Raw genomic sequence first — 25,379 nt, forward strand, 5'->3', positions numbered from 1 at the left:
TGTCTATTCCTAGTGTTAGAAACTTAAGGAATGCTTCTTTTTTTTTGTGTGGTAGTTGGACCTGCTGACTTAGTTTTTTTGAAATGAAGGTACTTCATCTTACAAATGTAAATTCATTATCACTGCTGTCTCGCAGATATTCAGTTAAGTAATTTGCCTCCCTCTTGAAGTTATTGGTAGACAACCAAACCAGGGAACAAAATATCAAAGCACTTCTTAGCTGCCTTTCTATGTCTGTTGATGTGTAAACCCACTGAAGTGAAACAGCACATCGTCCCCCAGTGAGACAGCCACTAGCACGTGATACAACCAGCCAGCCAAAAACGTTTTTAAAAGAGAAAGAGAAATTGTTGGTGTGCTGGCTGTAATACTACAAAAATACTTCTGCATGTTACCTAAATCATATACCTTCCTTAAATACGCAGCCATTGAAAGATGACTTAGCCTTCCATGTAGCACCCTGCCCTTTCCAGCCTGTATCCCAAGCCAAAACCTCGCAGGGCCGCGGCTGGCTGAGGTTACTGCCTCACCATGGCACCTCTTGCTCCGACGCCCTGCACAGCCTCCACCACCCATTTCCACAGCTCCGGTTTCTCACTGCCTGTCTGCCATTTTTTGGCAGTCATGTACTTTGGATCCGTGGTCTCTTTCCACTAAAATAAGTGGTGGTGGCTCACACATTAGCTGTAACTACCATAAGAAATAAATAAAAGGGGTGACAAGAATTATAATGAACGGTGGTACTCCTTGCTGGGCCTTCTTCTCAGAGAGTGCCAGGCCCAGGCTAGGACGGCACCCTGGTGGATGATGGGCCTCCAAGGCCTCGAAATGTCCCCTAGGTGGCTTTTCAAGAAGCAAAAGGACGAGAGCTTCGCTCTGCGAGAAACGGCAGGGACAAGAGCTTCGCTTGGGTTTTATCCCTCACACACCTGCTGGGGGCTATTTGCACCCTGCTGGGACTCCCGCTGCCTAGGAGAGCCACCAGCTGGGGGTGGAGAACGAAAATAAGGCAAAGAAAACAAATATTTATTTACATTTTAATTATTTATTTTTATTTTTCAGACAGGAAAAGGCGCTGAACCCCCCCCCCCCCACCAAGCCGCCCCCAAGATGTCGGTTCCCCGCGGACTCCATCTCCCAGCGGGCCCCGCGGCGAGGTAGCGCGCCGCGCACCCCCTCCTCCCCGCGGACTACAACTCCCAGCGTTCCCTCGGCCCCTCCCGCCGCCGCCGCCGCCTTCCCGGCTCCGCGGTAAGCAAATACCCCCGGGGCGCCCAGCTGGGCCCGGCCGGCGGCGGCGGCAGCGGGCGGCGGAGCGGCCCCGGCCCGGCCCGGTCGGGCCCTGCGGGAGGAGAGCCGGGCCCAGCCGGCCGCACAGGCGGGGCGGAGCGGGGCTGAGGGAGCAGCGGCGGCCGGGCCCCGAGCCCTGAGTCACCGGTGCCGGCGGCAGGGAGGGGGCGGCCGCCGGCCTGGGCGCGGAGCCGGGCCCGGGGCCGCCTTTGTCGCGCCGCTGAGGTGGGTGCGGGGGGAGCCGGGGGGACGGGGGGGCAGGGGACGGGGGGACGGGGACCCGGCCGGAGCCGGCTGCACCCGGGGGGAGCCCCTGAGGGAGCGCCCCGCGTGTAAACACCGAGGGAGGAGCCTGGCCGCGGGGTGCGAGCGGAGAATTTTCTAGTATTGACACAATCCCGTGAGTGTGTGTCTGTGTGTGTGTCTCTGTCTGTCTGTGTGTGTTTGTGGTGCCTCTCTGCCTGCTGCGGTACCGACTGTCTCTGTCTGTGCCCCGCTTTAGGAAAACAACGCGCCCTGAGCTGCTGGAGTACGCCAGGCTGGTTGCTTCTCACCACCGAAGGCACAGTGCACGGCTGAGCGGAGGAGGAATGGATGCTGGCACTGGGGTATAACGATAAGAACCAGCCACATTGCTTAAGCATATGAGACAGAAGGAAACCTTCACCTGCAGCAAGCAAGGTGCTGTCAGCCTGTAAACTTTACAGAGACATCTCTTAATTATTTAAAATTAAGTACGGACAGGGCTCCTGTTGTGTTTCTTTCTCCTGTGAAAAATACTAAATTTGCAGCCAACTTTTACACGTATCATTAGTAAAGCACAAGCAGAGGGGAAAAACGCTGCTTTAAAGAAATCTGAAGATGAGCGCCCACACACAAACTGCAGAGAAAGGGCAAAACACGACACTCCTGTGCCAGGAAAGCTATGTTTGCAGTGGGACAGATGAAGCAATCTTTGAGTGTGACGAGTGCAGGAGCCTACAGTGCCAGCGCTGCGAAGAAGAGCTGCATCAGCCGGAAAGGTTACGGAACCACGAACGGACCCGTATAAAACCTGGCCATGTCCCTTACTGTGACTCCTGCAAAGGTGCCAATGGGAATATAATGCACGCCAGCATGACGGGGTCGAGACAGATAGCGGCTGTGAGGTGCCAGGTGTGTAAAATCAACCTCTGCGTGGAGTGCCAGAAGAGAACACATGCTGGGGGGAACAGGAGGAAGCACCCTGTCACCGTGTACCATGCTGGCAAAGCCCAAGAGCAGGAAGAGGAGGAGGGGATGGATGAGGAGACCAAGAGAAGGAAGATGACAGAGAAAGTTGTGAGTTTCCTCTTGGTGGATGAGACTGAGGAGATTCAGGTAAGAGTTGCTGTGGCCTCTTTGACAGGTGAGATCCTCAGTTCTGCCTTAGTTTAACATAGTGCTGGGATGCATGGTTAATTCTTGAAGTGTAACTGACAGTAACAAATTTAGGGCCAGGAACTCCTGTTCTCAGTGAGTATCTTGGGCAAAAAAGACAGAGCCTAAGGCTGGCCTTGCTCACCAGTTCCTCAAAGGGCAAGTTCACGAAGACCTTTTGTGTGGTAAGAGCCTACTTTCAGAGGCTTGGTAAGTGAAGCTGGTGAAGGAATGGACTGTGCTGAGACACGCACAACTAAGATAAGAGCTCGGGATGCTGATCATTCCTGAACAAAACTGAACCGAGAGGATTGCAGGAGGTATCCTGCAATGGGAGTGCTGGCTGCCAATCTCCTACCGTATGACTGGGAGTGGGCACTGTACCAAGCTGTGCTAATGGGAAAACTGAAGCCCCCTGCTACCCTCCTTCACCACCAGTAAATCCATATGATTTTTAGGAACAGGATAAACTATAAATAAGGGTTTTGTGGGGAAAATCATAACTGTGTGCCATCCAGGTCCTACAGACACTGTGGTTAAGCAGTGTTGCTAGTCACAGATACTGTTCTATGTCAGCCTTTTACACAAAGAGGGGGAGATTGGCCATCAATTTGGGACAGGTTTGCTGGTAATAATGATTTAAATATTTGTTGGCAGTCTCTCAGGAACAGCCTCTCCGACTTGATTTTAGAGTCTAGCATGCAGTATGTGCATTTATTTAACTTTTCTGTTGGCTTTTATATTTGGTAAGCATAAGCACTTTACAAATGTAAAAATATTCTGTGCATACAAAAGCAGCAACATGTGAAAGTCACAAGGCAGATTAGTTATCCAACTAAAAACTTGGTTTCATCTTTGGGCTTCCAATTTGCAGCTTTCATGTTTAGCCTTGCTCAGGAGATACTGAAAGAAAACGTAGTCACCTGATGGCTCAATATCTGGTTGCCCTAATTTGACATATTCATGCTGCTGGTGGTAAAAAGATGTGTACGGAGGCAAAAGGGGAGAAAGGATGATAGTGACTGTGAACTATCATCACGGTTTCAGGTGTGGTAGCAGTCCTAAATTGGTATGCTTTCCCTCAGCACATGTGTTGCCATATAATGCATGTCAGATGCAGCTATTGCTGTAAGATGCAGGCTCTTCAATAATCTTCACCTGGCCACTAGAGCAAGCTCTGAAGTGTTTCAGAACATGGCTGTCCTAGAAAGTTCTTCACAAGCTGTGCCTGGGTGTGTTTGTACTGTTTTAAGTTATTTTTATACTCCAGAATCTGTAAGCCTTACTGGGGCAGACTTTTGGCTGCCTCTTGGGAGCAAGTGCATTACTATTTCAATATCATGGGTGATAAAGCCAGCTTCCTTATTGGGACTGCAATGGTCCTTTATCAGATCATAACAATTAGATCTGAACATGGTTGGAAAAGCTCTCTGAAAATGATCCTTCCTCTTACTGGGATCTTGAGTCAAGAGCTCTTCCATCTCAAGTGATTTTCTCTTCCTCATAGCTGACTGCTTGCCTGACAACTCACAGCCAGTCTCAGAGCAGTCTGAGAGTTTTCAATTACAGGATGTTCTGGCAGCTGAAACTTTGAGTTCTTGCTATTATGGTGATATTTCTGCTAGTGAGCACGAGAACCTTTATTTAGAGAGCGTTGTCAGATTATGAGCTCTCAAGACATGTTCTGTAGCATCTTTTGCCCTTGATAATACTGAACAGACAATGCAGGTATAAGAAAGATTTGAAGTCTTTTGTGCTCATCATTAGCAAGATGATTTCTGATTACTTAAGAAGAAATCTTTAGTTCCTTATTTAAACCAACTTATTGTCCAAAAAAAATACCAAAGCAGTAATAACCTGAAATGTGAAGATCCAGGGTTTGAGGGCATGTGGCTTTTTAAGCTTGAGCAGCCAGGAGAAGGCTTGATCAGAGTTAGAGAGTGCAGCTGTCCTCAGGCGTCTGATTTTTGACCTTTGGAACTTGAAGATTGTTATCTTGGTTAGGAAAGCAGAGAGAAAGCTGCTGATTTGCTCTCAGCAGCACATTTGGCCCTACCAATGTTAAATGCGAGTCCTACAAAATTGGGCAGAACAGGTTATGCTCCTGAACAAATGGGATGGATCAAGATACTTGCTGATGTATACAGGCTTACTAACATCTGACCTGGAAGTAGTACAATAAGATGGGAATATGGGACAAAGACTTTTTTTTTTTTTTGTTATGCTGTGGAAATTGAAGTTGCTCAGCTCAGGTGGTTGTGTCCCATCTCATCATTCCCTTTGGCTTCTAGGAGCCGGTGATTCTGAAGCCTGAGGATATTTATAGTGTGTAAGCAACAGCAGCTGGCTTCAAATCCAGAAGCAGTGTAGCTTCACCCATAAGGAGCTGGGCCTCAGCAAATTAGTTGAGCTGAGAGGTGTTCATCTTAGCTTGGGCTCAGCACTGCACTGTTAGAGCTGTGATAATTCCAAGATCTTCATAACTGTCTTTGTGCCACGTTGCACAGATGCGCTGGCCTGCTCAGAGCTAGCTTGGAGCTTTTTGCCCTTTGCAGACATAGCCATAAGCTGAAAAAGCTGAGGACTTTTTAGGCTTGTTTCAGATTTGCTTGGAGTTGGAAAGGTCCCATTTTAAGCCACCAGTTGTGCAGCAGTTGTTTGTAGAGAACCGACAGCAGCTTAAGCTTATCCCTGTAAAATGCAGGCTTCTCTGTGACTTCTTCATCGCAGCACTTTATCTGAGCACCTCAGAAAGACGTTATCTCAGTAAAAAAATGCTGCTAAAGGTAAGATCCAAGCTCACTGCAAGGCTGTGGAAGAAGCAGAGAGGTGGTTCCTCAGGGAGGTCCAACTGCTGCTGTCTCACACACCACACAGCGTGGCATCTTGTGACTTAGTCCCCAGCCATCCTGACCTACTCCACAGATATTTTTTTTTTCCTTCACTTCCTCCAGGACTGAAAAAAATAAAATATCTTGCTGGTGTTTTACAAACTGACATCACTTGCAGTTTAGATCCCATTCTATGTTCCTTTTCTCAGGCTGTGTTACAGTTTTACGTTTTTTCTTTGCACAATATTAAACTTTTTGCCTTGTCTATCACCTATCTGAAGCTGAAACTTCAAATTGTTCTTGATAACAGCAGCATTTGTTTGTTAATTGGTTTTGATATATTCGTTCTTACTTGCTTATCTCTACTCAGGGTGATGTTGCAGGAATTATTTCCTCAGCCAATTGCTTTGGTCTCGTCACTGCTGTTATTAGTCTTCCACATCTCTTCTTTGCCATGGTAGGCCAAAACCCAGCACTGTGTCTTCTTTTCTTATGTATGTAAATCCCCCAGCTGAATCTCCTGATCTCGTTCTGAGAAGGTGTCACCTTTCCTTTCCTACCTCAAACCTGCTGAATTTCCAAGCCAGCACGACTGTGCTATCTCTAATGCTGCCCCTTGCATGTGTGAGGCACTTCTCGCAGGAACTTAGAGAACAGTTCATTGGTCTCATTAAAACTCTCCTTTACTCCTGGACCTGTTAAGAAAAACACATCAATGAAAACACGACAAGGGTTGGGATAGTTGGTTCGGGTCCTGATACTCTTGAATTCTTCCACTGATCTATGTCTGCCTTTGCATTTTGATGTACTTAATGTTTATTCAGTTAGTGAAGCAGCAGCCATCTTTGCTTGGTTGTTACACAACCTTTGCAGCGGAGTGGAGAGTTACCCATCAGCTGTGTGGTGACCTCTATTTGCTGTTACTTCTGAGGCAGGGGAGAAATGCTTAACGAGGCATCACAATTTGATATTGTTATCTTGGGGACCAGATGTTGAGGGTTACACAGGATCAGAACTCCGCTTTAGTGGCATCAGTGGCTTCCATGATAACGCTTTGTCCAAAGCTGTAGTTGAGGACTTAGCACATAGAATCTATGCAAGGGGAGAGGAAGTCTTTCATTTACCCCAGCAGACAGGGAAAATGCTTGATAGTTACAAGGCTGTCTCTGAGTTCACTGATATTTGACCAGAAACAATCCCTGTCACAAGAAATTATCCATTCTCTGTGTTTCAAAGAAAAATAAAAACAAACTGGCTTTGTAGCCTGTCTTATCATGGAGGCAGGAAGAAAATAAGGTTAGCAGGGTTAGACACTGGAAGGATTATTAGTTCTTCCCCTCAGCCAGTACTGAGCAGGATCTATACACTGCTCTGCAGTCAGCCAGGATGGCTGAGAATGACCCACTGCCTTTATTGAAACGCAGAGCAGTTGATGCAATAAGCAGCCTCTAACAGTGTAACAGCCTGCATGTCCTCCTCTGTCACCTCTTTTTAAAAGTTCTATGCACAGAATGGTAACTCTTCAGGACTGGTAGCTGCTTTGCTTCTGTCACTTCTGTAAGCCTGATGAAAGTGCTGTGGTTTTTTTCTTTATTACCTGCTGACGTGAGCTTGGCCCAAGTCTAGGGATGAGAGAAGGGAGAGTCACTAGGAATGCTTTTTCTAATTAAATGTTTCTTGTGGGTCAATGCTAGCTAATGTATGTCTTCTAAGAGAAGATCACAATCTCTTAAATTTCATTACTTGCCTCCGTAGCTTAAAAAAAAAAAAAGCAGTTGTCTAACAAAGACTACTAGTTTCTGTGACACTCTTGCTTGACTTGCTGTTGGGAGAATATTTTTGTTTTGTGCCTTTTTTTTTTTTTTTTTTTACTGCCTCCTGTGAATTTTGTGGGATTTTATTCCGTATCCCTGTAGCCTGAAGAGTTGCAGCTGGTATATTTTCTATGGGTATAAAGGAGGAAGAAGAAATGCTGAAACATCCAAGGTTTTTTTGTTTTTTTAGGTCAGTGTGGTCTGTTGGATCAGAGTTTGTAATTTCTGCCCCTGATTCCTGTTGCTGTGCTATTGATGAGTTTTCCTCCTTTTTGTGCTTCAGAGAGGTTTTCTTGCCAAAGTACTTTGCTGTCTTATACTCCAGGACTATTTTTCTTACTACTTTGCTAGTTTTGAGTATTCTGCCCATCCTACTGTTACCAATTTTGCAGTTCCCTCTCCTACAATTCAGTGCGCTGGTTTTCTGTCCTCAGAATGAAGTAGCAGGACAACTATACTTGCATTTACCTTGAAGTCTGTATTAGTTTTGAGACTTTGCAAAAGGAAGAAGGGAAAATGTAACATTTCAGCTAGCAAAGAGGTTAGGGAGGTGTCTAGTCTTCTGCTTTCAGCAATTTCATTCAGCTTGGCTGTCATCTACAAGGGTGGGTTATCTGCTAATAAAAACATTTCAGTCAGTATTGTCTCTTGGGTTAGGGAGGGCTCACAGTAGATTACCTCCCATCCACCTGTGTTGTGTTCCACCCCTCCCAGGGTATTCTGCCCTATAGCCTTTGACATAGGGTCTATTCCCCTAGCTAGGGTTGAGAAACAGGATTTAACTCTTATCTCTTTGTCTCTTTCAGGAAAGAGTTTTCTAAATGATAGACGCGGGCTTCACCTGTGGGCAGCCCCTGCCCTTTGCTGCAGGGACCTCTTCCAGCCTGAATTAGTCTAGGATCGTACTGGAAACAGGGTTTGAATCGAGATAGTCTAAGGCACTTCTTGTGCCTCTACTGATGTGACGGGTTTCATAGGAGTTTTCCTTCTCTACAGGGAGCCATCCAGTCCTTTTTCTCACTTGGTAGCAAGAAGCATTTGGGAGTATCAGCAAAGGTTTCTCCTGGAGCAAAAGTGGGTTGTTTCCAGCAACTTTTTTAATAGCCTATCACACCTGAGTTTCTGGGATAAGCCAGCTGTGCTCCTTTGCCTTCCCTTGGAGTTATGGCTGTGTACAGTGGCTGTGTACATTGTGATACAAAACATCAGATAGTGTGGTGTTCTGGTTTTCAGACAAGTCTAGTGACTCATATGTTTAATGATTAATATAATGATATATTTATTTCTTGATTGCAGAAAATGTATTTTTGTTATTAAAAACACTCTGTTAAAATTAGGTTAAGCAAAGAGTAAGATTTCAAAATACACCAACAAAAGTACCACCATAACTCACAGTGATGGTGTAACACTAACAAATGAAAGCACTGAGGGATCCTATGCCAAGCACTCTGGGTTTTTGTTTTCAGCTGTTGTGTCATGGCACAGCTCTAGCTTTGTGCACCGCTTCCATGAATGCTAGCCAGCCTTCAAGGCTTCATGGATAGCTTTAAAAGAAGAAAACTGTGGTTAAAAAAGTGATTCATTTAATGTGTTTGTTTTGCCTGGAGGCAAAGTTAAAGTTGTATGAGTACAGCTCATTGGAAACCCCTTTCTATTTTATGGGTTTTGTTTCTAAGCTTTAAATGTTATTGTTTGAATAACGTTGTTTCCAAGAAATTCATAGGCAGGAATGTCATTTTTATCAGTTCTCGTTTCCAGACTTTTCCTAAACAATTCTACTTTTATTATGGCTTGGATCTAGGTAACTTGTTCTGTTAGGAGTGATACATTTCAGAGTACGAGTGATGAGGAGGCTGGACATCCACATGCATTCCAGAGCTGTGTGGTATGAGGTTTTTGTGTCCTCTTCAGAGAGGACTCTAGCTGCAAAGCTTTTAGTTCTTCCTGCTGAAAGCCTCCACCTCCAGTTCAGCTCAGCTCAAGTGGTGTGACTGACTGTATGGAGGGTGCATGACCATTGCTAACAGAAACGTAGCTAAAACTGGAAAATGAATCTAGTCAAGATTCTAACCTGTGGTGGAGAAAAATTATTATTTCTAGAAGGAAGTCTTTTTCTAAGATCCATAACACAAGTGTAAATGAGTCTCTGATACTAGAAATGACAAAATACTTCTGGCAAATAAAGGAGGAGCTGGAGAGAGATGTCTCTTAGGGAAGATGTTCAAAAATTTTCAGTCTTAATCGTCACTGCTACATGATTTAAGGAAAGCTTCATATCTACTCTTTGCAGTTTGTGTCAGATGTGGAGCTCTTGGGCAGCACAGGAATGTACATGGCAAAATGTGAATCATTGGCGTGTATAGCAGAAGGTGGTACCAAACAAACTGCTGTAGAGACAGGGGAAAGAAGCAGGACATGAACCCCGAATGGTTTAGTGCTTCAGCACACTCCCAGCCTGTCTTTAATTGTCTTTAAATGTCTTAAATAAACTTGGTTGAGGGAAGTATATTTGGCCACTGATAGAGGGGTTGTTGTGGATGGTTCTATGTGTGTCATCCCTGTGCTCCGCAGTAATTAAAGAAGACAAATTCACAAGAGCAAGGACCACCTCATGAGATACCAGCATCCTCAACAAAAGGAAGGTTTATTCACCTGGGAAGCTCAGCCTGGGACAATTTCAGTGGAATTTGTATGATCTGACTCCTGTTTCTCACTGGGGGGAACGCACTGCAGAGCTACCCTTATCCCTGTGTTCCCTACTGTACTTTGTATCTTATGCCAATACCAACTCAACCCCTTGCAGATGCTCTCCCAAACTGATACCAGAATATCAACCAGTGCTGCTTAAACAACCTTAGTTATTAGCTGCCCTGCCTATGCTTGAGCAACTGTTTGATACTTCCTTGCACTGTCACGAGAGTGAATAACTGGAGTGATTGGGTCTGATCAGGCGCTTACTCTGGCAAAGAATCTGCTGCTGCCCTTACGGTAAGAAGTTTGGGAGGCAGTAGAATAAAGAAAAAAATCTGGAGGAAAAAATCATATTCCTTTGTGTTTACATATGTGCAACATCATTATGTAATCAGTGGCTGCTTTTAGCAGCCATCCCATGAACCAAGAACTTGCTTTCATCTCCAGAGGCGCTAAATGAGACTGAGTCCGTCATCTGAACCACCTTCCTGACAACAAACTGCTAATCACAGCTGCCAGAAAGGCAGACCCTTTCTTGTGCACATAGGTCTTGAGAGTGTCTTGATGGTCTCCCACAAACGATTCTATTGAAAGCATTCTGATTTCTGTATTTCCTGTTTTTCTCCGCATTGTGAGGCTGCCTTGAATGCTTTGAGCCAGCGAGTAGGTGCTGCAGCCCTGCAGTCCCAGCCTTTCTTTCTGAGCACTGTTCCCAACCACAGCCCGGTGTGCTGGCTGTTTATTTTCCTTCCAAGTCTGGAGGCTGCTGCTAGATTTGACCAGGGCGAGTGAGATAGGATGAGCCTTAAACTAATTTACTGATCTAAGAATAAACTTGTTCGAAGAAATCATTTGCTACCCCGTGGCCTCTCTGGATCTTGTATCCTGAGACCTGCCAGCAGTGCTCTCTGAGGAGCAGAGGGCGAGTAGCCAAGCTGCCTCTAGCCACCAAGAGGGGAAGGAAGCCCCCTTCCTTTTGGCTGCAGGGATTCTGCAACGAGGGGATCACGGTGGAGGGAGTAGATTGAATTATTCTCAAGAAGTGTCTGTCCTGTTTTTCTCTGTCACATAACGTGTGGGGTAAAAACTCATTGGGAGACAGAACACCAAGTGATAAGCAACTGTAGCCAGAAGCATGAAACCTTTGATAGCCAAGGCTGCATTCTGCAAGGAAAGCAAGATAGGCCCTCGTGCAGAGCCCTACCCTGTTGCACTGCTTGGTATCTGTTCCCTGTTGCTCTCTGATCCAAACAGAAAATGCCCTGTTCTCTACCCTAAATAGCACGGTGCTTGTCACTTAATCTATGTGAAGCCAAAGAAAGGTGATCTGCTGAGGTCTGTCTACTGTCTTTTGGCTGTATGTTTGTTTTTGGGGGAAGAGGAGTTTTTGTTGTGTGCAGTGTGTTTTTTTGTTCTTTAAATGAAAGCACGATACAGTAAATTATGAAATGAATCATTGAGGTTGTTGTGGCACTTCTGTCAAAGACAGTTTGACCTTCTTCAGTCACCGGTGCTCAGACTCTGTGCACGATGAAGTTAAGGCGACAAAAGCACTCACCTGTTTTGTGCTTGAGTTCAGAGACTTGCCAGGGAGACCAATGCTGCTGAGAGTGTCTGCCACGCTGCAAGTAGCCGTTTTGGCAGACATAGGAGAAAGGTTTTGCTCTCATCTCTAAAAGGGATTGCCTCTGGGAATTGGGTAATGTTATAGAAGAGGTTACACTGGACAGATAATCACGGTGAGGCATCACTTCCAGAATGGCTGCGTGATGGACCAGCTTGCATCCCATTGATGTGTATGTGTTATAAAGCTGCTTTCTAATATTTTGCTTTGGTGCTTCAAAAACTTCATACAAAATCTGAACAGGAAGTTATTGCTCTCGTTAATCTTATGACTCCTGAAGCCAGCTGTGTTCTGAGTTGTCTACTCTAATTGCATGGTTATAATATTTATTTTTTTTCCTCAAGGTAAGGAATGAGGAAGAATTTATCAAGAAACTGGACTGCAGTCCTGACCAGCATCTAAAGGTGGTGTCCATCTTTGGGAACACGGGGGATGGCAAGTCTCACACCCTTAACCACACTTTCTTCTATGGCCGGGAAGTCTTCAAGACATCTCCAGCACAAGAGTCCTGCACAGTCGGAGTCTGGGCAGCGTACGACCCTGTGCGCAAAGTGGTGGTGATTGACACAGAGGGCCTTCTGGGGGCCACTGTGAACCTCAGCCAGAGAACGCGGCTGCTGCTGAAGGTCCTGGCCATCTCTGACCTCGTCATCTACCGTACTCGTGCTGACAGGCTCCACAATGATCTCTTCAAATTCCTTGGTGATGCCTCGGAAGCTTATTTAAAACATTTCACTAAGGAACTAAAAGCTACGACAGCCCGATGCGGCCTAGATGTTCCTCTGTCAACGTTGGGTCCAGGTGTCATCATCTTCCACGAGACTGTGTACACCAAGCTACTGGGCTCTGGTAAGTAGGCAGTAAAAACTGCTCACTGCTGTGTAACTGCTGCCTACAGGTTATCAGGCTGCACTGATTGTTCAGTGCTCTTTGCTGTTGTGTAAGAGATGTGGTTTGAGTTTTGCTCGTGCTTGTCCCAGTCTGTGAGCCAGGCTGTGGAAGGAGCAGAGCGTTCTCTGATGGTGGTCTGACTACCCTAGGTCAGCTGGAATGATTCTCTTAGCCAGCTGAGCGGTGGCACTGAGTGGTCACCATGGGAGTTGTGCCAGCCACAGGGAGGGTCACTGCACAGGATCAGGAGTATGGATGATACGGCAGACGAAGGTGAAAACTGAGACACCCTGGGATTTTGGCAGGGATATAGAGAGTCCTGTTGCAAAAGAGAGAGGGGGGAGGAGGTGAGAAGCAAAGCAAAACAAACAAAAACCAGAAACAGAATATATGTAGGAAATAGGAAGAGCAAGAACAGTGAAATTGATGAACATCAGTACTCATGGTACCCTCAACCAACTCTTTTAATTTCTGTGGACCAAGATTGTTCTGAGGCTGGTGTGAGGTTGGGACTGAGACTGGTGGCACAGGGCTGATGCTGCTTTTCTCTGCAGCCACGTTTGATGCAGACAAAGCAGCAGGCCTGGCACAGTATTATTCCCATCGCTTTCAGTGTTCTTCACCAACATTTTTAACTTGGCTCATGTCGTACTGGATTATGCGTATTTAAATTGTGTGGTTTATTTGCACGTCTGAGTGAAAGGCACTGTCCTATGGAAGTCAAAGCAAATTTTGTTTTTGACTATACAGGATGTAAATGTCTTTCCTGGCCCTGTTTTTTCCATGCTTCAAAAGGCACGGTGAAACCCTCCTTCATTCTGTCTGATTCTTTGATGAGCAAAAGCCCTAATGAATGGACTACAATGCATTAGGTTCAGTCCTGCCCTCTGTGTAATGCCACAGTAGCACCCTGCTGGCCCATATTTTCATTCTTGCCTTCCTAATGGGTGAGATCTTGAGCTAGTAGAATGTGGCATTCTTTATGCTGATTATTAGAGTGCCTTCTTAATTACTTTGAACTTACCTGCCATGGCAGTTCCTTTTCTTCCATAGCAATTTGCTGATCAGCAATGGGGAGTTTTCTGTAGCTGTTGAAATTTGCTATTTCAGCAAGTCAGACTGTGACCCACAATGATACTGGCACCTGTGTTCAAAGTCAGGGTTGTAAAAAAATCTGTTTTATGATCCCTCCTGATCATGGTATGGATAGGAAAGAAACCTTTTAGCGCGTGGATTTACATCAAGTTGCAATTACCCATCTTGGGAGGTAATGGCAAGATAAATGTATTTGTGTAGTTTTAGGGCAGGGAAGAAGAGAGGCCTGTGTTATTCTAAAATGTATATGAAATTCTGAAATGTACGTGGCCAGTTAAAATTCTCCCCTTTGTACAAGGGGCTAACAAACTTGGTCTTCCTCGCTATGGAGCTGGCGTGCAGAATAAGCAGCCCATGTAAGGTTTGTGTCCTCCACTTATCAGGTGTTAGAAGTAACTATACCAAGTTCTGGTCTGCTGAGAGGAGCTAGCTAGTGTGTTGACGTGGAGTTGCCTTATGTTATAAATTGTTTTTATATTTCCAAACCCAGATGTTTCCAGCTTTACCTGTGGATTTGCAGTCTCTACAAAGCGTGGTATTAGGATCTAAAGCTACATATCAAAAAAAAAAAATAAAAAGACTGCATTTTGGAAAAAGTATTTCTTTCCTTGCTTGTGAAATATAATGATAGCTGCATTTCGGATGTATTAGAAGAATTAAGAAAACTAGCACAAGGTAGCATATGAAAGCAGTGTGCAATTTAAATATTATCTTAAACCATCTTTTTTTTATATACTTCCTGATACTCTTACATACAGATCATCCTTCAGAGGTTCCTGAGAAGCTCATTCAGGATCGCTTTCGGAAGCTAAGCTGTTTTCCTGAGGCTTTCAGCTCAATCCACTACAAGGGAACAAGGACATACAATCCTCCAACAGATTTCTCTGGACTTCGGCGAGCTGTGGAGCAGCAGCTGGAGAACAATACAACTCGGTCACCTAGACAGCCTGGGGTTATCTACAAAGCACTAAAGGTAAGTCCTCTGGTTTGGAAATCAGTTTGGTACAATCTGTATTTGTATCGCTGTTGCTAGTAACTGTCAGTCTGGCTAATTAAGCTGGAGCAAGTGAACCAGTGACACAGAATTGGAAATCAAGCAAGTTTTGGCAAAGACAATGATTTTGTGTAACAACTAGGTAGCTTGGATAATTTTTACATTTAAAAAAGCAGACAAAAAAAAACACAACAGATTGCAAGGTCTAGAAAAGTTGAAGAGCAAAACAGATTAAAAAAAAAAAAGTGAGTTGGGAAGAAACTAACTGGGGAAGAAAATGTAACTAATGCTGTGAGTGGTGAGCACTTGATGAGGGATTTACAAACAGGAGGCCCCTCAGTGCAAGGGAAAGGAATGCAAAAGACTTGGAGGGAGTTAATGGTTGGCAAACCTGGCATTGAGCGTAGTGTAGCCAAAGGGCTATGTGGTGAAAAAGAAGAAAGATGTGTTGGTAGCTAGGGAACCAGATGGGACCAAGCCAAAGGATGTATCATTTCAGAGGCGCAGCATTAGATCAGAAGGCTGATGAAAAGGAATTGGTGGAGAGAGCAGCTGGTGATTTTTTTTTAAGGTTACCTCGCCAGAATGTCAGAGGGATTTTCAGGTCTTAAAAAATTGCAGTCCATCCTCTGAGTTTCTACACATTGCTTACCACTACCTGATTAGCAGCATGTTTTCATTGGCCTGGAAAAACATCTGCCTCACCATGGGAGCGGGAAGCAGGGGCGTATTTGCAGAAGGTGGCAGTGTTAGCAGTCTTTCCTGATGTTGGTCACAGCCACTGGAACAGAGGACTCCAGCTGCTCTGTATTTGGGGTAACTGAAGCCCAGAAGAAAGTGTTGGGGTAGTGGGTACACCGTTCCTTGCTCTGGGAGCAGACAGGCAGCGTGGAAGAAACAGCTGGAGTGGTTAATTCAGGTTTAATTTCCGCACACTTACCACAATAATCAAGTAAGGAAGTTTCAGATACAGCTGTCACTCTATGTGAGCTCACATCCAGAAGGGTGGATGCTGCGTTCAGATCACTACTGAATGCAAACTAACATTTTAGCTTCTCTTGCTGGGGACTTAAGGCTTGCTAGGCATCTTTGACTATCCCATGTGGCTTCTGAATCCATTGGCCAGTATCAGCCTAGCTTGAAAGATACCTTAAAGATAATTTCCTTGAAGATTTGTTTGTAGAGGTCTTAGCTGAGAGAAGCTGTGGTGAGAGAGATCTGTATGTGTGTGCATACACACTGTCAATCCCTGTCAGACAGCAGAGATGTTTCCTCCCCCTGCCTATCCTGGAAGGGAAAAGGGAAGAGTAGCCAGAAAGGTAGTAATTATAGTTCATTCGACTGCAGGAAGAGATTCAGATAGACCTCATGCCTTCAAAGATCTCCATCAAAAAAAAAAAAAAAAAGTGTTTCAGTGGTTACCAATCTACTTGTTTTTACCATAACACACAGAAGAACTGAAAAAGTGTGCCGGGGTTAAGGGCTGGATTAATCTAAGAACAGATGCTCCCAGGAAGGGGAACAAAACCCTTTGTCTCAGGCTTGCAGTTTCACCAGCCTAGAGAAGAACAATAGTTCACACAGCCAGAGGAACACTCGGCAGCGCTTCCTCAATGAAGGGCAAAGAATGTGTCCTTGTGTACTGTGTGAAATGGCTCTTCAACTCCTAGAAGTTTCCAGAATACAACCCCCTCTTAGCTAAGTAGGCAATGGACACAAACTGAAACACAGGGTTTCATCTGAACATCAGGAAACCTCACCTTTTCTGTGTGAGGGTGACCGAGCACAGGTTGCCTAAAGAAATTCAACCACCCATTTCTGCTGTAAAATTCAAGGCAGGGGCAGGAGGAGAGGAGAAAAGTATCTTACAAGCATTCAGGTCATTTCTGTACAAATGCAAGATTGTCTGTCTTGCTTAACTTCTAATCTTTGTCTTGGTTTCCAGGTTTGCAAGACACCATTTGTTAGCTGCGTGCCCTCTTTCTGCATCTGGTTCCAGAAGAGGAGCCCATGCTTTTGCTTGGAAAAGGTTTCATAAAATGTCTGCGTTGCTCTCAGTTCATTGATTCTTTTATGTTTCCCAGGCTCTAAGTGATCGGTTTAGTGGGGAGATCCCTGATGACCAGATGGCTCACAGCTCTTTCTTTCCAGATGAATATTTCACGTGTTCCTCTGTGTGCCTCAGTTGTGGGTAAGTGGACGAGAAATGTACCTTCATCCTTCTAGAAGTTAGTGCTGCTCTGGTCTACAGCAGTAAAACAAAGTTTTTGTGATGTCTTGACACCTGGCATCTATCATCAGGTAGTACTTCCAGGCAGAGTTTTTTTTGAAATTAGACTCCTATGTGGAATTGGATGGCTGTTATTGTCATGTCCCAGCTAGATACGTGGCCTTTGCCTACTCTATTTTTGTGTACTGCTGTGAATCTGTTTTGCCCATATCCTTTCCCTGGATGGCTCATGAATAACTTGGCTGAGAATTGCAGACAGAGCTAGAAGAAGGGAATGTCTAAGGAAATCCCCTGAAGCCTTGTATGATGATATCTACCTGCTGTTTTTATTACATGAACAATACTAAAGCACACATTATGGGCCTGGACTGTGCCCTGTGGCTAATTCCAAGCGTACCCCCAAGTTTGATTAGAGCTTGGTTTGTAGCTCTGTGGGAAGAGCACAGAGATTGAGCCCACAAGTGCTCTGAGTCTGTAAAGTGCTCCAGCAGCAGGATGCTAGGGCTGATTATGCTTCTGCAAACATTCTCTCCCAAATACGCTGTAGTGCCATGTTCACACTCTTTCGTGTTCGTTAGAAAATTCCTACCAGCTTCTTGTACCGGCTGCAGTGTTAACGCTGTTCTGGCAAATTTCCAAGCTCGGTTAGTCCTACTTAAAATTTTCTGTGAAATTTAAATTGGCTACAGTGATCACTTCCTACGCTGAGTTGTTTTGTAGTGCTGCTTTGTGCTATGAAACAGCTGCTACGACTCTTTCCAAAGAGCCTGCCTTTGAGTATTAGGTGACATCATTGCTTTATGTACAGTTGTTGGGGTTAGAACGCCTACGCAAAGGCAAGATAGTAATATAAATGAACTCTTAGTGACATCTGTCCCATATCTAACAGTACCAGCTCACGGCTTGCTTTTGCATACTCAGGTGTGGCTGCAAGAAGAGCATGAATCATGCGAAGGAAGGAATCCCGCATGAATCCAAAAGTCGATGCAGATATTCTCACCAGTATGATAACAGAGTCTATACTTGTAAGGTGAGTAGAGACACACAAGGACAAGATCTGAAAAATGAAGAAAGGAAAGGATGGCCCAATGAATGAGGAACATCACAGGCATGTGCCTGTTTTGTTGCTTTCTTTCAAATGGGAGAGGTGCTCTAGCCTTTGCAAGAAAAATTAATCCCTGTTGAACTTACATTTTTTGATTGGAGATGTCCTCTCCACTATGTGCTGTGTGTCGCTGGCTAAATTGTGAGCTCAGCTGCTCTAAATTTGGCTGATGTTGACTTTCTACATGCTGGATGCAGTTACTCTCTGTAATTGCCTGTGCCTATTGCTTGATGTTAGCTGATTTTTCTATGGGGTGTATGCAGGAGACAGGAACATTTTCAGCCACTGTCATGGTATTCAGTATGGTAGAAATATTTACCAGATGTAATTATTGGTAGTGGTTTCTTTATTTGGTTTTGTTGAGTGGCTTTTTGCTGTGGAGACCACTGTATGCCAATTGCATGCTTTATGGCACCAAACAGCTGCGAGACCTGGAGCCTGGGATTCCGAAGAATGTGTTTTTAATTGATCCTTTTTGTTACTATATTATAGGCCTGTTATGAACGAGGAATGGAGGTCAGCGTGGTGCCAAAAACCTCTGCTTCCACTGACTCCCCTTGGCTGGGCCTTGCCAAATATGCTTGGTCAGGGTGAGTACTGCAGCTACGACCTTTGTTCTGTTCTCTGTTGCTTCTACTCCACCTAGTGTTCTAGACTTCCAGCATCTCGCTGAGGCGAGCTGTCTTCCTTTAATCCTCTCTTGCAGATATGTGATTGAGTGCCCCAACTGTGGGGTGGTGTACCGCAGCCGACAGTACTGGTTTGGCAACCAGGATCCTGTGAACACTGTGGTGAGGACAGAAATTGAGCATGTCTGGCCAGGGGTAAGTCTGGTTGCTGGATAGTCCTTGTGTATGTGCGCATCCACACAAGCGTGTCAATTATTTGAGACACCGATGGAGAAAATGGTTTGACTATGATTCGAGCAGGTCCCCTGTCTGCTGTTTAAAACAACTTTTGCAAGGGCTTTTGGTCATCTTTTAGCTTTTTTAAACTGGCAATTCAGCCATTTCATGAAATCTCTGTGTGAATATTACATCACTGAAAGCTACCCCTGTGTTTCAAAGGAGGGCTGGTGAAATTTAGCAGTTTAACAAGGAGCAGTAGGGTCGCAGAGCAATCGGCTTTTGAAAAATCAGATTTTCCTGTTTTTATTCTCAAATGAATGAAATTTATTTCAGACTGATGGATTTCTGAAAGACAACAACAATGCAGCCCAGCGTTTGTTGGATGGCATGAATTTCATGGCACAATCAGTATCTGAACTTAGCCTGGGACCCACAAAAGCTGTGACCTCCTGGTTGACGGACCAGATCGCCCCGGCTTACTGGAGACCCAACTCTCAGATCCTGGTAAATAGCAGCTACTGTACTTCCATACTGTAGAGAAAAGCTTTGCATAGCTAAAAATCTTTCCTTACCCTTTAAGTAATATAGGATTTTGCAGATTCTAAATGCTTGTTTTATTGCAGCAAGTCCTTCTCCTACAATTTTGACAGAACTGAATGGTTTTCAGCTTTTCCCATTCTTGACTTAGAGTAAGAATGAACAGACTCTGCCCAGCTCTGCCAAATAGACTGTTCCCTCCCTACTTCTTGTTACGTCTTTTCCCAGCAGTATCACCACTGAAAATCCTGGCTTGCATGAACTTGCTCTTAGAAGCCATGAATCTACATCTTAAGTCTGGTTTCTGTGGTCGATAGTAGTACTTTTATAGGTGCAGAGATTTAACTCTGCTTTCATACCAGATGCCAAAATCCGGACCCAACAATTGAACTAGAAAGGAATTCTGTATGTCTTGGCAGAAACAGATACATCTTCAGGGAAAGCAGCCTTCTGAAATCTTAAACCCCACCAAGACCAAATACCCACCATTCAGTCCTGCATATGATGTGGCTGTAATTATTGGTGATTGGGACTGAAGGGATCACAGCAATCTATTGGCTTAACCCCCGTATTTGCGTATAGTTATATACACACCCAGCTGAGTCACTTCCTTGGGGTGAAGGTATGGGGGTGGTATCACCCTAGTCTCAGGTGTAACTGTAGTTTTCATAATCTCAGTCTGAGTGATGCCAGCCTGGAATTCTGCTCTATTTTTCTGCCGTGAGACCATTAAGGAAGATTAAGCTAACAGTTTTTCTTTCTACGTTGTCCTGATCAGAGTTGTAATAAGTGCAACACGCCTTTTAAAGATAATGACACTAAACATCACTGCCGGGCCTGTGGAGAGGGCTTCTGTGATGGCTGTTCTTCCAAGACCCGTCCTGTGCCTGAGCGAGGCTGGGGACCAGCACCAGTGCGCGTGTGTGACAACTGCTATGAAAACAGGGGCATCCAGTTAGGTAATTTCGAGTTGACTGTGACAGAATTATTTCTGGGTAGTAGTCTGGAGTCTTTGTCCTTGGCTCGTGGGTGTAGACAGCAATGATCAAGTTGGGCTTTGGTTTAGAGGTTTTTTTTTTTTTTCTAGTGAAGCTCAAGAGCTTTATATTTTTGGGCAGGAAGATTGCAATGATCTAACAGATATCTGACTCCCTGATAGGATTATTTTCTAATTGGGTCTCTACTTTCTTTTCCCAATGCCTGTTGGTGGTGTGGAGCTGGCATCAGAGCAGGGATGCTGCTGTTGCAGCAACCTTTGTTTTGTCCTTAATTTCTGAAATGAAGTGAAAACCCTGCAATTGAAGACTGGGGATGTGGGAGATAGATGCTGAGGAGAGGTCCCTATCTGTCTTTTGGGTTTGCTGCTTTTGGGTTTTTGCTGATGCAAAAGAATAAATTTGGCAGAAATTGTACTGGAAATAGGTGCTGAGTCCTTAACTCTTGTGTCATGCAGATGTGGCTGAGCTGCCTTCAGATGAAGAAGGGGGGACGCTTATTGCCAGGAAGGTGGGGGAAGCCGTACAGAACACTCTTGGAGCAGTGGTGACAGCCATGGACATTCCCTTAGGTGAGCTGTGCTCTCTTTTGATGGATTTGCCTAGAGGTATTTTTGATTTCACAGGGCAAAACTTCTGACTGAACTTCAAGAGGTTGTATGATGAGACCGTCAACTCCACTATGATGCCACCATTGGCTGACAGTTCTAGAGCCCCCTGCAGCTGATGTTTCCTCTTGATTTTCAGCATGCTATTTTTGCACTCCATATTTTCTACCTGTTCCTCAAACTTGTGTGCCCCAAACTGCAAGTAGTTCATGCTGCCCTGATGCATCACCTCAGTGACCTACCAGCTGAAGTTCCCTAAGGACTGGCCGATTAGAAAGCATTTTGTCAGGCTTGGTTTTCTCCCAGAGATGCTGAGTGCATTTGTGTATGTTCATGGAGACTGCTGGCACTTGGTACTTCTGCAAGGAAGAGCTGAGAATTTGAAGCTGTCCAAGTTGGTTTTGATGGAAAATGATCAGTAATGTTATCTTTCATGTTGAGATTAGTACAGGGAAAGGTTGCTGCTCTTTCATGTGCTGGGTAGCAGTTCAGGTATGTCAGCAAACGCTTTGCATCTGAACCTTCTGTTGTTGGAGCTGAACTCCTCGTTGCTCAGATCATTGTTTTGTTGCTTTGCCTGCAGTGTGTCCCACCATCACCTCTGTGGGCTGTTTGTTGCACAACTCAATGAAAGGAAGAATAAATCTCTTCCTCAGTTCAGTGTTTCTGAATGTGTGGCTTGGTGACTGTGTTTTCTTGGCCACAGCTGAAACTGGAGGTAGCAAAGAGCAACTGTCTCATCATACTCACCTTCTGGAAGAGTATGAGTAAGGGAAGATGCCACAATTTAAGGAAAAACAATCTGTTCCTTTGAAGAGAGGCAGAATGCGGGAGAAAGCCGTTACCCATTTCATCCATTCTGTCTGTCTGTTACGCTGAAGTATTGTCAGAAGGTTGTCTTCCCCTTAATGGCAGTGTTACGGCTTGCTGTGCGTGAGGCCTTCCACCTTTGGAGGAACTTTGAAGGAATGTAGACGTTCTTGACATGCTCGTTTTCACAAATTTTCTTCATCTTTCTCCCCCTGCCCCGTCACTTCCCCCATAGGTCTGGTAAAAGATGCTGCCCGACCTGCATACTGGGTGCCAGACCATGAAATCCTGCACTGCCACAACTGCCGGAAGGAATTCAGCATCAAGCTCTCCAAACACCACTGTCGGGCCTGTGGCCAGGGATTCTGTGACGAGTGCTCACATGACCGCAGAGCGGTTCCTTCTCGTGGATGGGATCACCCAGTCCGAGTTTGCTTTAACTGCAATAAAAAGCCTGGTGACCTTTAACCCCAGGCTCTTCTCCAAATCTTTGCAATTCCTTATGTTCTCAGGGTTACAAATGAAAATATCTGGTCTCCCTTTCACCTCTTAACCTGTTGCAGCCAGAGTGCATGTTTCCAGTTTCTGGCCTCCTCTCGTGTTATATCCATCTTGGAACGCTGGGAATGAGCTTAACTTCAGCCTTTAGGTTTTAATTTCAAATTAACTGGAGAAGGGAGGGAACTCCCTTGTAAATGAGTGAACCAAAATCCAGTGTATTTTATTCCAATTTAAGTACATATATATATCTATATATATATCTATGTATAATTCAGTATATTAAGAATGCAGGTGGCTAGTGAAGCATTGAGTATTCCTAGTTCAAATGATGGATAGTGTTGTTCTTTGCTATGTTGGATCAGAATTATGGCCTTCTAATTCTTCTTTTGGAATGTCTCACTGATCATGATGTCCTGTGAGGAAGGTTTGGACTCTGTGCTGCCAGGAAACCACAGGCCTCTCCAGTGTTGGTTATACGAATTACACCTGGGAATTCGAGCAGCCCTACATCTGGAGGTGCCATACTTCTGGCCGTGGAAGCTTAAACTCAGATTCTTTAGCAAGTTTGTTTGAACTGTCATATGAACAGTGGTCTTGCAGTGCAAGAGGTATTAAGTTGAAATAACCCCCTGGGATAGACCAGTAGAGTTTTTAAAGGTAAAGCAAATCATGGCACAAGGCAAAGCATTCCGAGTTTGCCATTTCAAGTTCAATACCAGATCAAAAGGTAACAACAGGGTCTTCATCTCCCTGGCAATGTTCTCATGTACTCAGGTTTTTTTCAGCTTCCTTTGCCAGCTTGTTGCAATTAAAAGTTTTGTCCAGAGCAGAACAAGAGGACAAGTTGTGTAGGCAATTCTGAGATAAGTTTGAGTTGCTTGGGTTGTGATGACTTTTCTTTTTTCCCACTTTTTAAGTGATCCCTGAGTGTATGGAGCCTCTGTGTTCTCAGACATGGTTGCGTAGAAACTGCACAGATATGACGTATCTTTTCTTTTTTTTCTAATAATAAGAACTTTCAAATCCACCTGGAAAATGGGAACCTTTCTTCTTTGCTCCTAGCAACTGGCATTCACTGGACTTCATCCTTTTATTAAAGGACTGCATTGAATTCATTGATTTTTTTTTTTATTTTTTTATTATCAAAACCACCACTTAACCTAACTAATACTGCCTTGTACTGTGGACTTGTGGTTCCAGTTGTAAGAAGAGACCATTGTGGATTGAACTGCCTAAAATTCTCCCTTGTTGGCTTACATAGACAAGAATTCTTCCACAACAGGAGGCTTGTCTCCTCTTGGAGTTTGATGCAATGTCCTGGAACTGTGGTATTTTTTTCCCCAGCTTATTAAATGTGCTCTTGTGTAGACGAGTGCCCAAGACCCTGTTTTAGGACTGTATTATTAAATTAACTACTATAAAAGACTTTATCTTCTGAGCAAGTGTACCGACTTTTTCCTTGTAACATGTAGTTCTCACTTGGTTTCTGAAAGACCATAGAAAGCGATTGCCCCTTCACAACTACATCCAGCCTGCACACGGAAGTAGACTTGGAAGACATTCCAGGATACCTTCTGTTCTGGCCGAGCTTGCTGGGGACTATCTCATGTTTTTATACGCAAAGTCTGCCATAAACTGACAGTTGCCCAAGGGTGGGCATGAGCAGGTAGAAATTCTCTCTGAAAAGACACTCTGCACATCCAGCATAATTCTGTGCTTCAAAGCCTTTTTATTTTTTTAACAGGTGAGCAACGTGTTCTTGGTTTGTAGGCTGTGCCCTGTGTGCTGTTAATGCATGAGGCTTTACTACCATGTTAATGCACAAAGAAGACAGCCATGACATTCCTTGTATAAAATCTTTGGCATCTGTTTAAGCACCTTGTCTGACTTTTTCCTTGTCACAGACATATTTACAACCAAGTCTAAGTGAAAATATTGTCTAAACATTTTTAGTGTATATGCTGCCTTAGTAATTTAGCAGCCTGTTGGTATGCAGAGTCCACTCTTGATTGATTATCCTGGAGCTGATTCTTTTATGCTGTTGCTCGATAAAACAAAATCTTATTTTGTGCTTAACCTGCAGCAGGCTTGGTGTTACTTTTTCCAGACAATGTTGAGAGGATTATGTGGGTTCTTTGTTTCCCAGAATGAGGGAAAAAATTATCTCTGAGGCTTAAATTCACTGCCATTTTCTGCAAACAAGAGCTTTTCCTTATTCTGCTTGTATTGGGTGCTGTGAGTACACTAAGCATAGAATATGGGTATTGCATGGATTAGTTAAGAGGGATAGCTGCACGTTTTTGCAGAGTGCAGTGCTACCTGATGTCGACGTGTTAAGGTTATCAGGATTTTATCTGGGGAAAAAAAGGCTCTAAACAATGTCTTTGGATAGAAAGCACAGGAAACTTAAATAAAGGAAATAGAAATCCGCGGGAGGTATTCACTAAAGCAATTAACAGGGCAACATCTTGTGTTCAGAGTGGGACCGAGCCTGAAGACAAAGATTAATAGCAGCAGTAGAAACCTGTGGCAGTTTTATTCCTGAACTCTTAGGAGAGAGGCTTTACTTGCAGAGGTATTGGTAGCATCTAACCAGAGTGAGTCTTTGCAAAATCTGTCTGCATGTAACAGCTCCTTTCTGGAGCTCTGCAGAAGCCCAGACTGAGTGTTTCATAATGCCAGCACAGTGTTATGAGACAGATCTGACACTTTAATGCAACTTCTGTGCGAGATGTGAAGACTGCTAGATTTAGCAAGATGCAACTGAGGAAAGAAATTCTAATGCTGGAAAAATGGCTTTGTTTGTTTACCAAGGGTGGGGTTGCCGGTGGGGGGCTGTTTTCCAAGAAATTTCTAGAAGATAATTGTGTATCTAACTGAAGACAAATTAATGACATACCAATAAATTCCTGTCAGTCAAGGTGGCAGTATGTCATTTGGATCAACTGGAGTTCACTGCAGTGTTAATATATCTGTAGTTAAAACAAGTGCACTGTCTTGGGAAGATAACGATTTCACTTGGTCTGAGATGTGGCATGATATAAGCGTGTTCTGAGTTAGTGAGTGAGACAGTTTGATGTAAATCTATTGCCAGAAAAATGATGTCAGACTGATCAT

General features: G+C 44.4%; 1 protein-coding gene across 2 annotated transcripts; it reads left to right on the forward strand.

The window, feature by feature from the left end:
• Positions 1–1,087: 1,087 nt before the first annotated feature.
• On the forward strand, positions 1,088–23,700 carry ZFYVE1 (zinc finger FYVE-type containing 1). Of its 2 annotated transcripts, none has more exons than XM_027457633.3 (12): positions 1,088–1,251; positions 1,793–2,649; positions 11,993–12,497; positions 14,393–14,607; positions 16,713–16,819; positions 17,780–17,888; positions 18,456–18,553; positions 18,670–18,787; positions 19,145–19,315; positions 20,127–20,307; positions 20,802–20,915; positions 21,997–23,700. In XM_027457633.3, the coding sequence occupies exons 2-12, from the start codon at positions 2,152–2,154 to the stop codon at positions 22,227–22,229; spliced, it is 2,349 nt and encodes a 782-aa protein (XP_027313434.1). In that variant the 5' UTR covers positions 1,088–1,251; positions 1,793–2,151; the 3' UTR covers positions 22,230–23,700. The 2 variants fall into 2 exon arrangements, with proteins under 2 accessions (XP_027313434.1, XP_027313433.1); XM_027457632.3 differs by lacking the exon at positions 1,088–1,251 and adding an exon at positions 1,264–1,515.
• Positions 23,701–25,379: the final 1,679 nt, after the last annotated feature.

Source organism: Anas platyrhynchos, chromosome 5, assembly GCF_047663525.1.
Source record: "Anas platyrhynchos isolate ZD024472 breed Pekin duck chromosome 5, IASCAAS_PekinDuck_T2T, whole genome shotgun sequence".
Classification (NCBI taxonomy): Eukaryota; Metazoa; Chordata; class Aves; order Anseriformes; family Anatidae; genus Anas; species Anas platyrhynchos.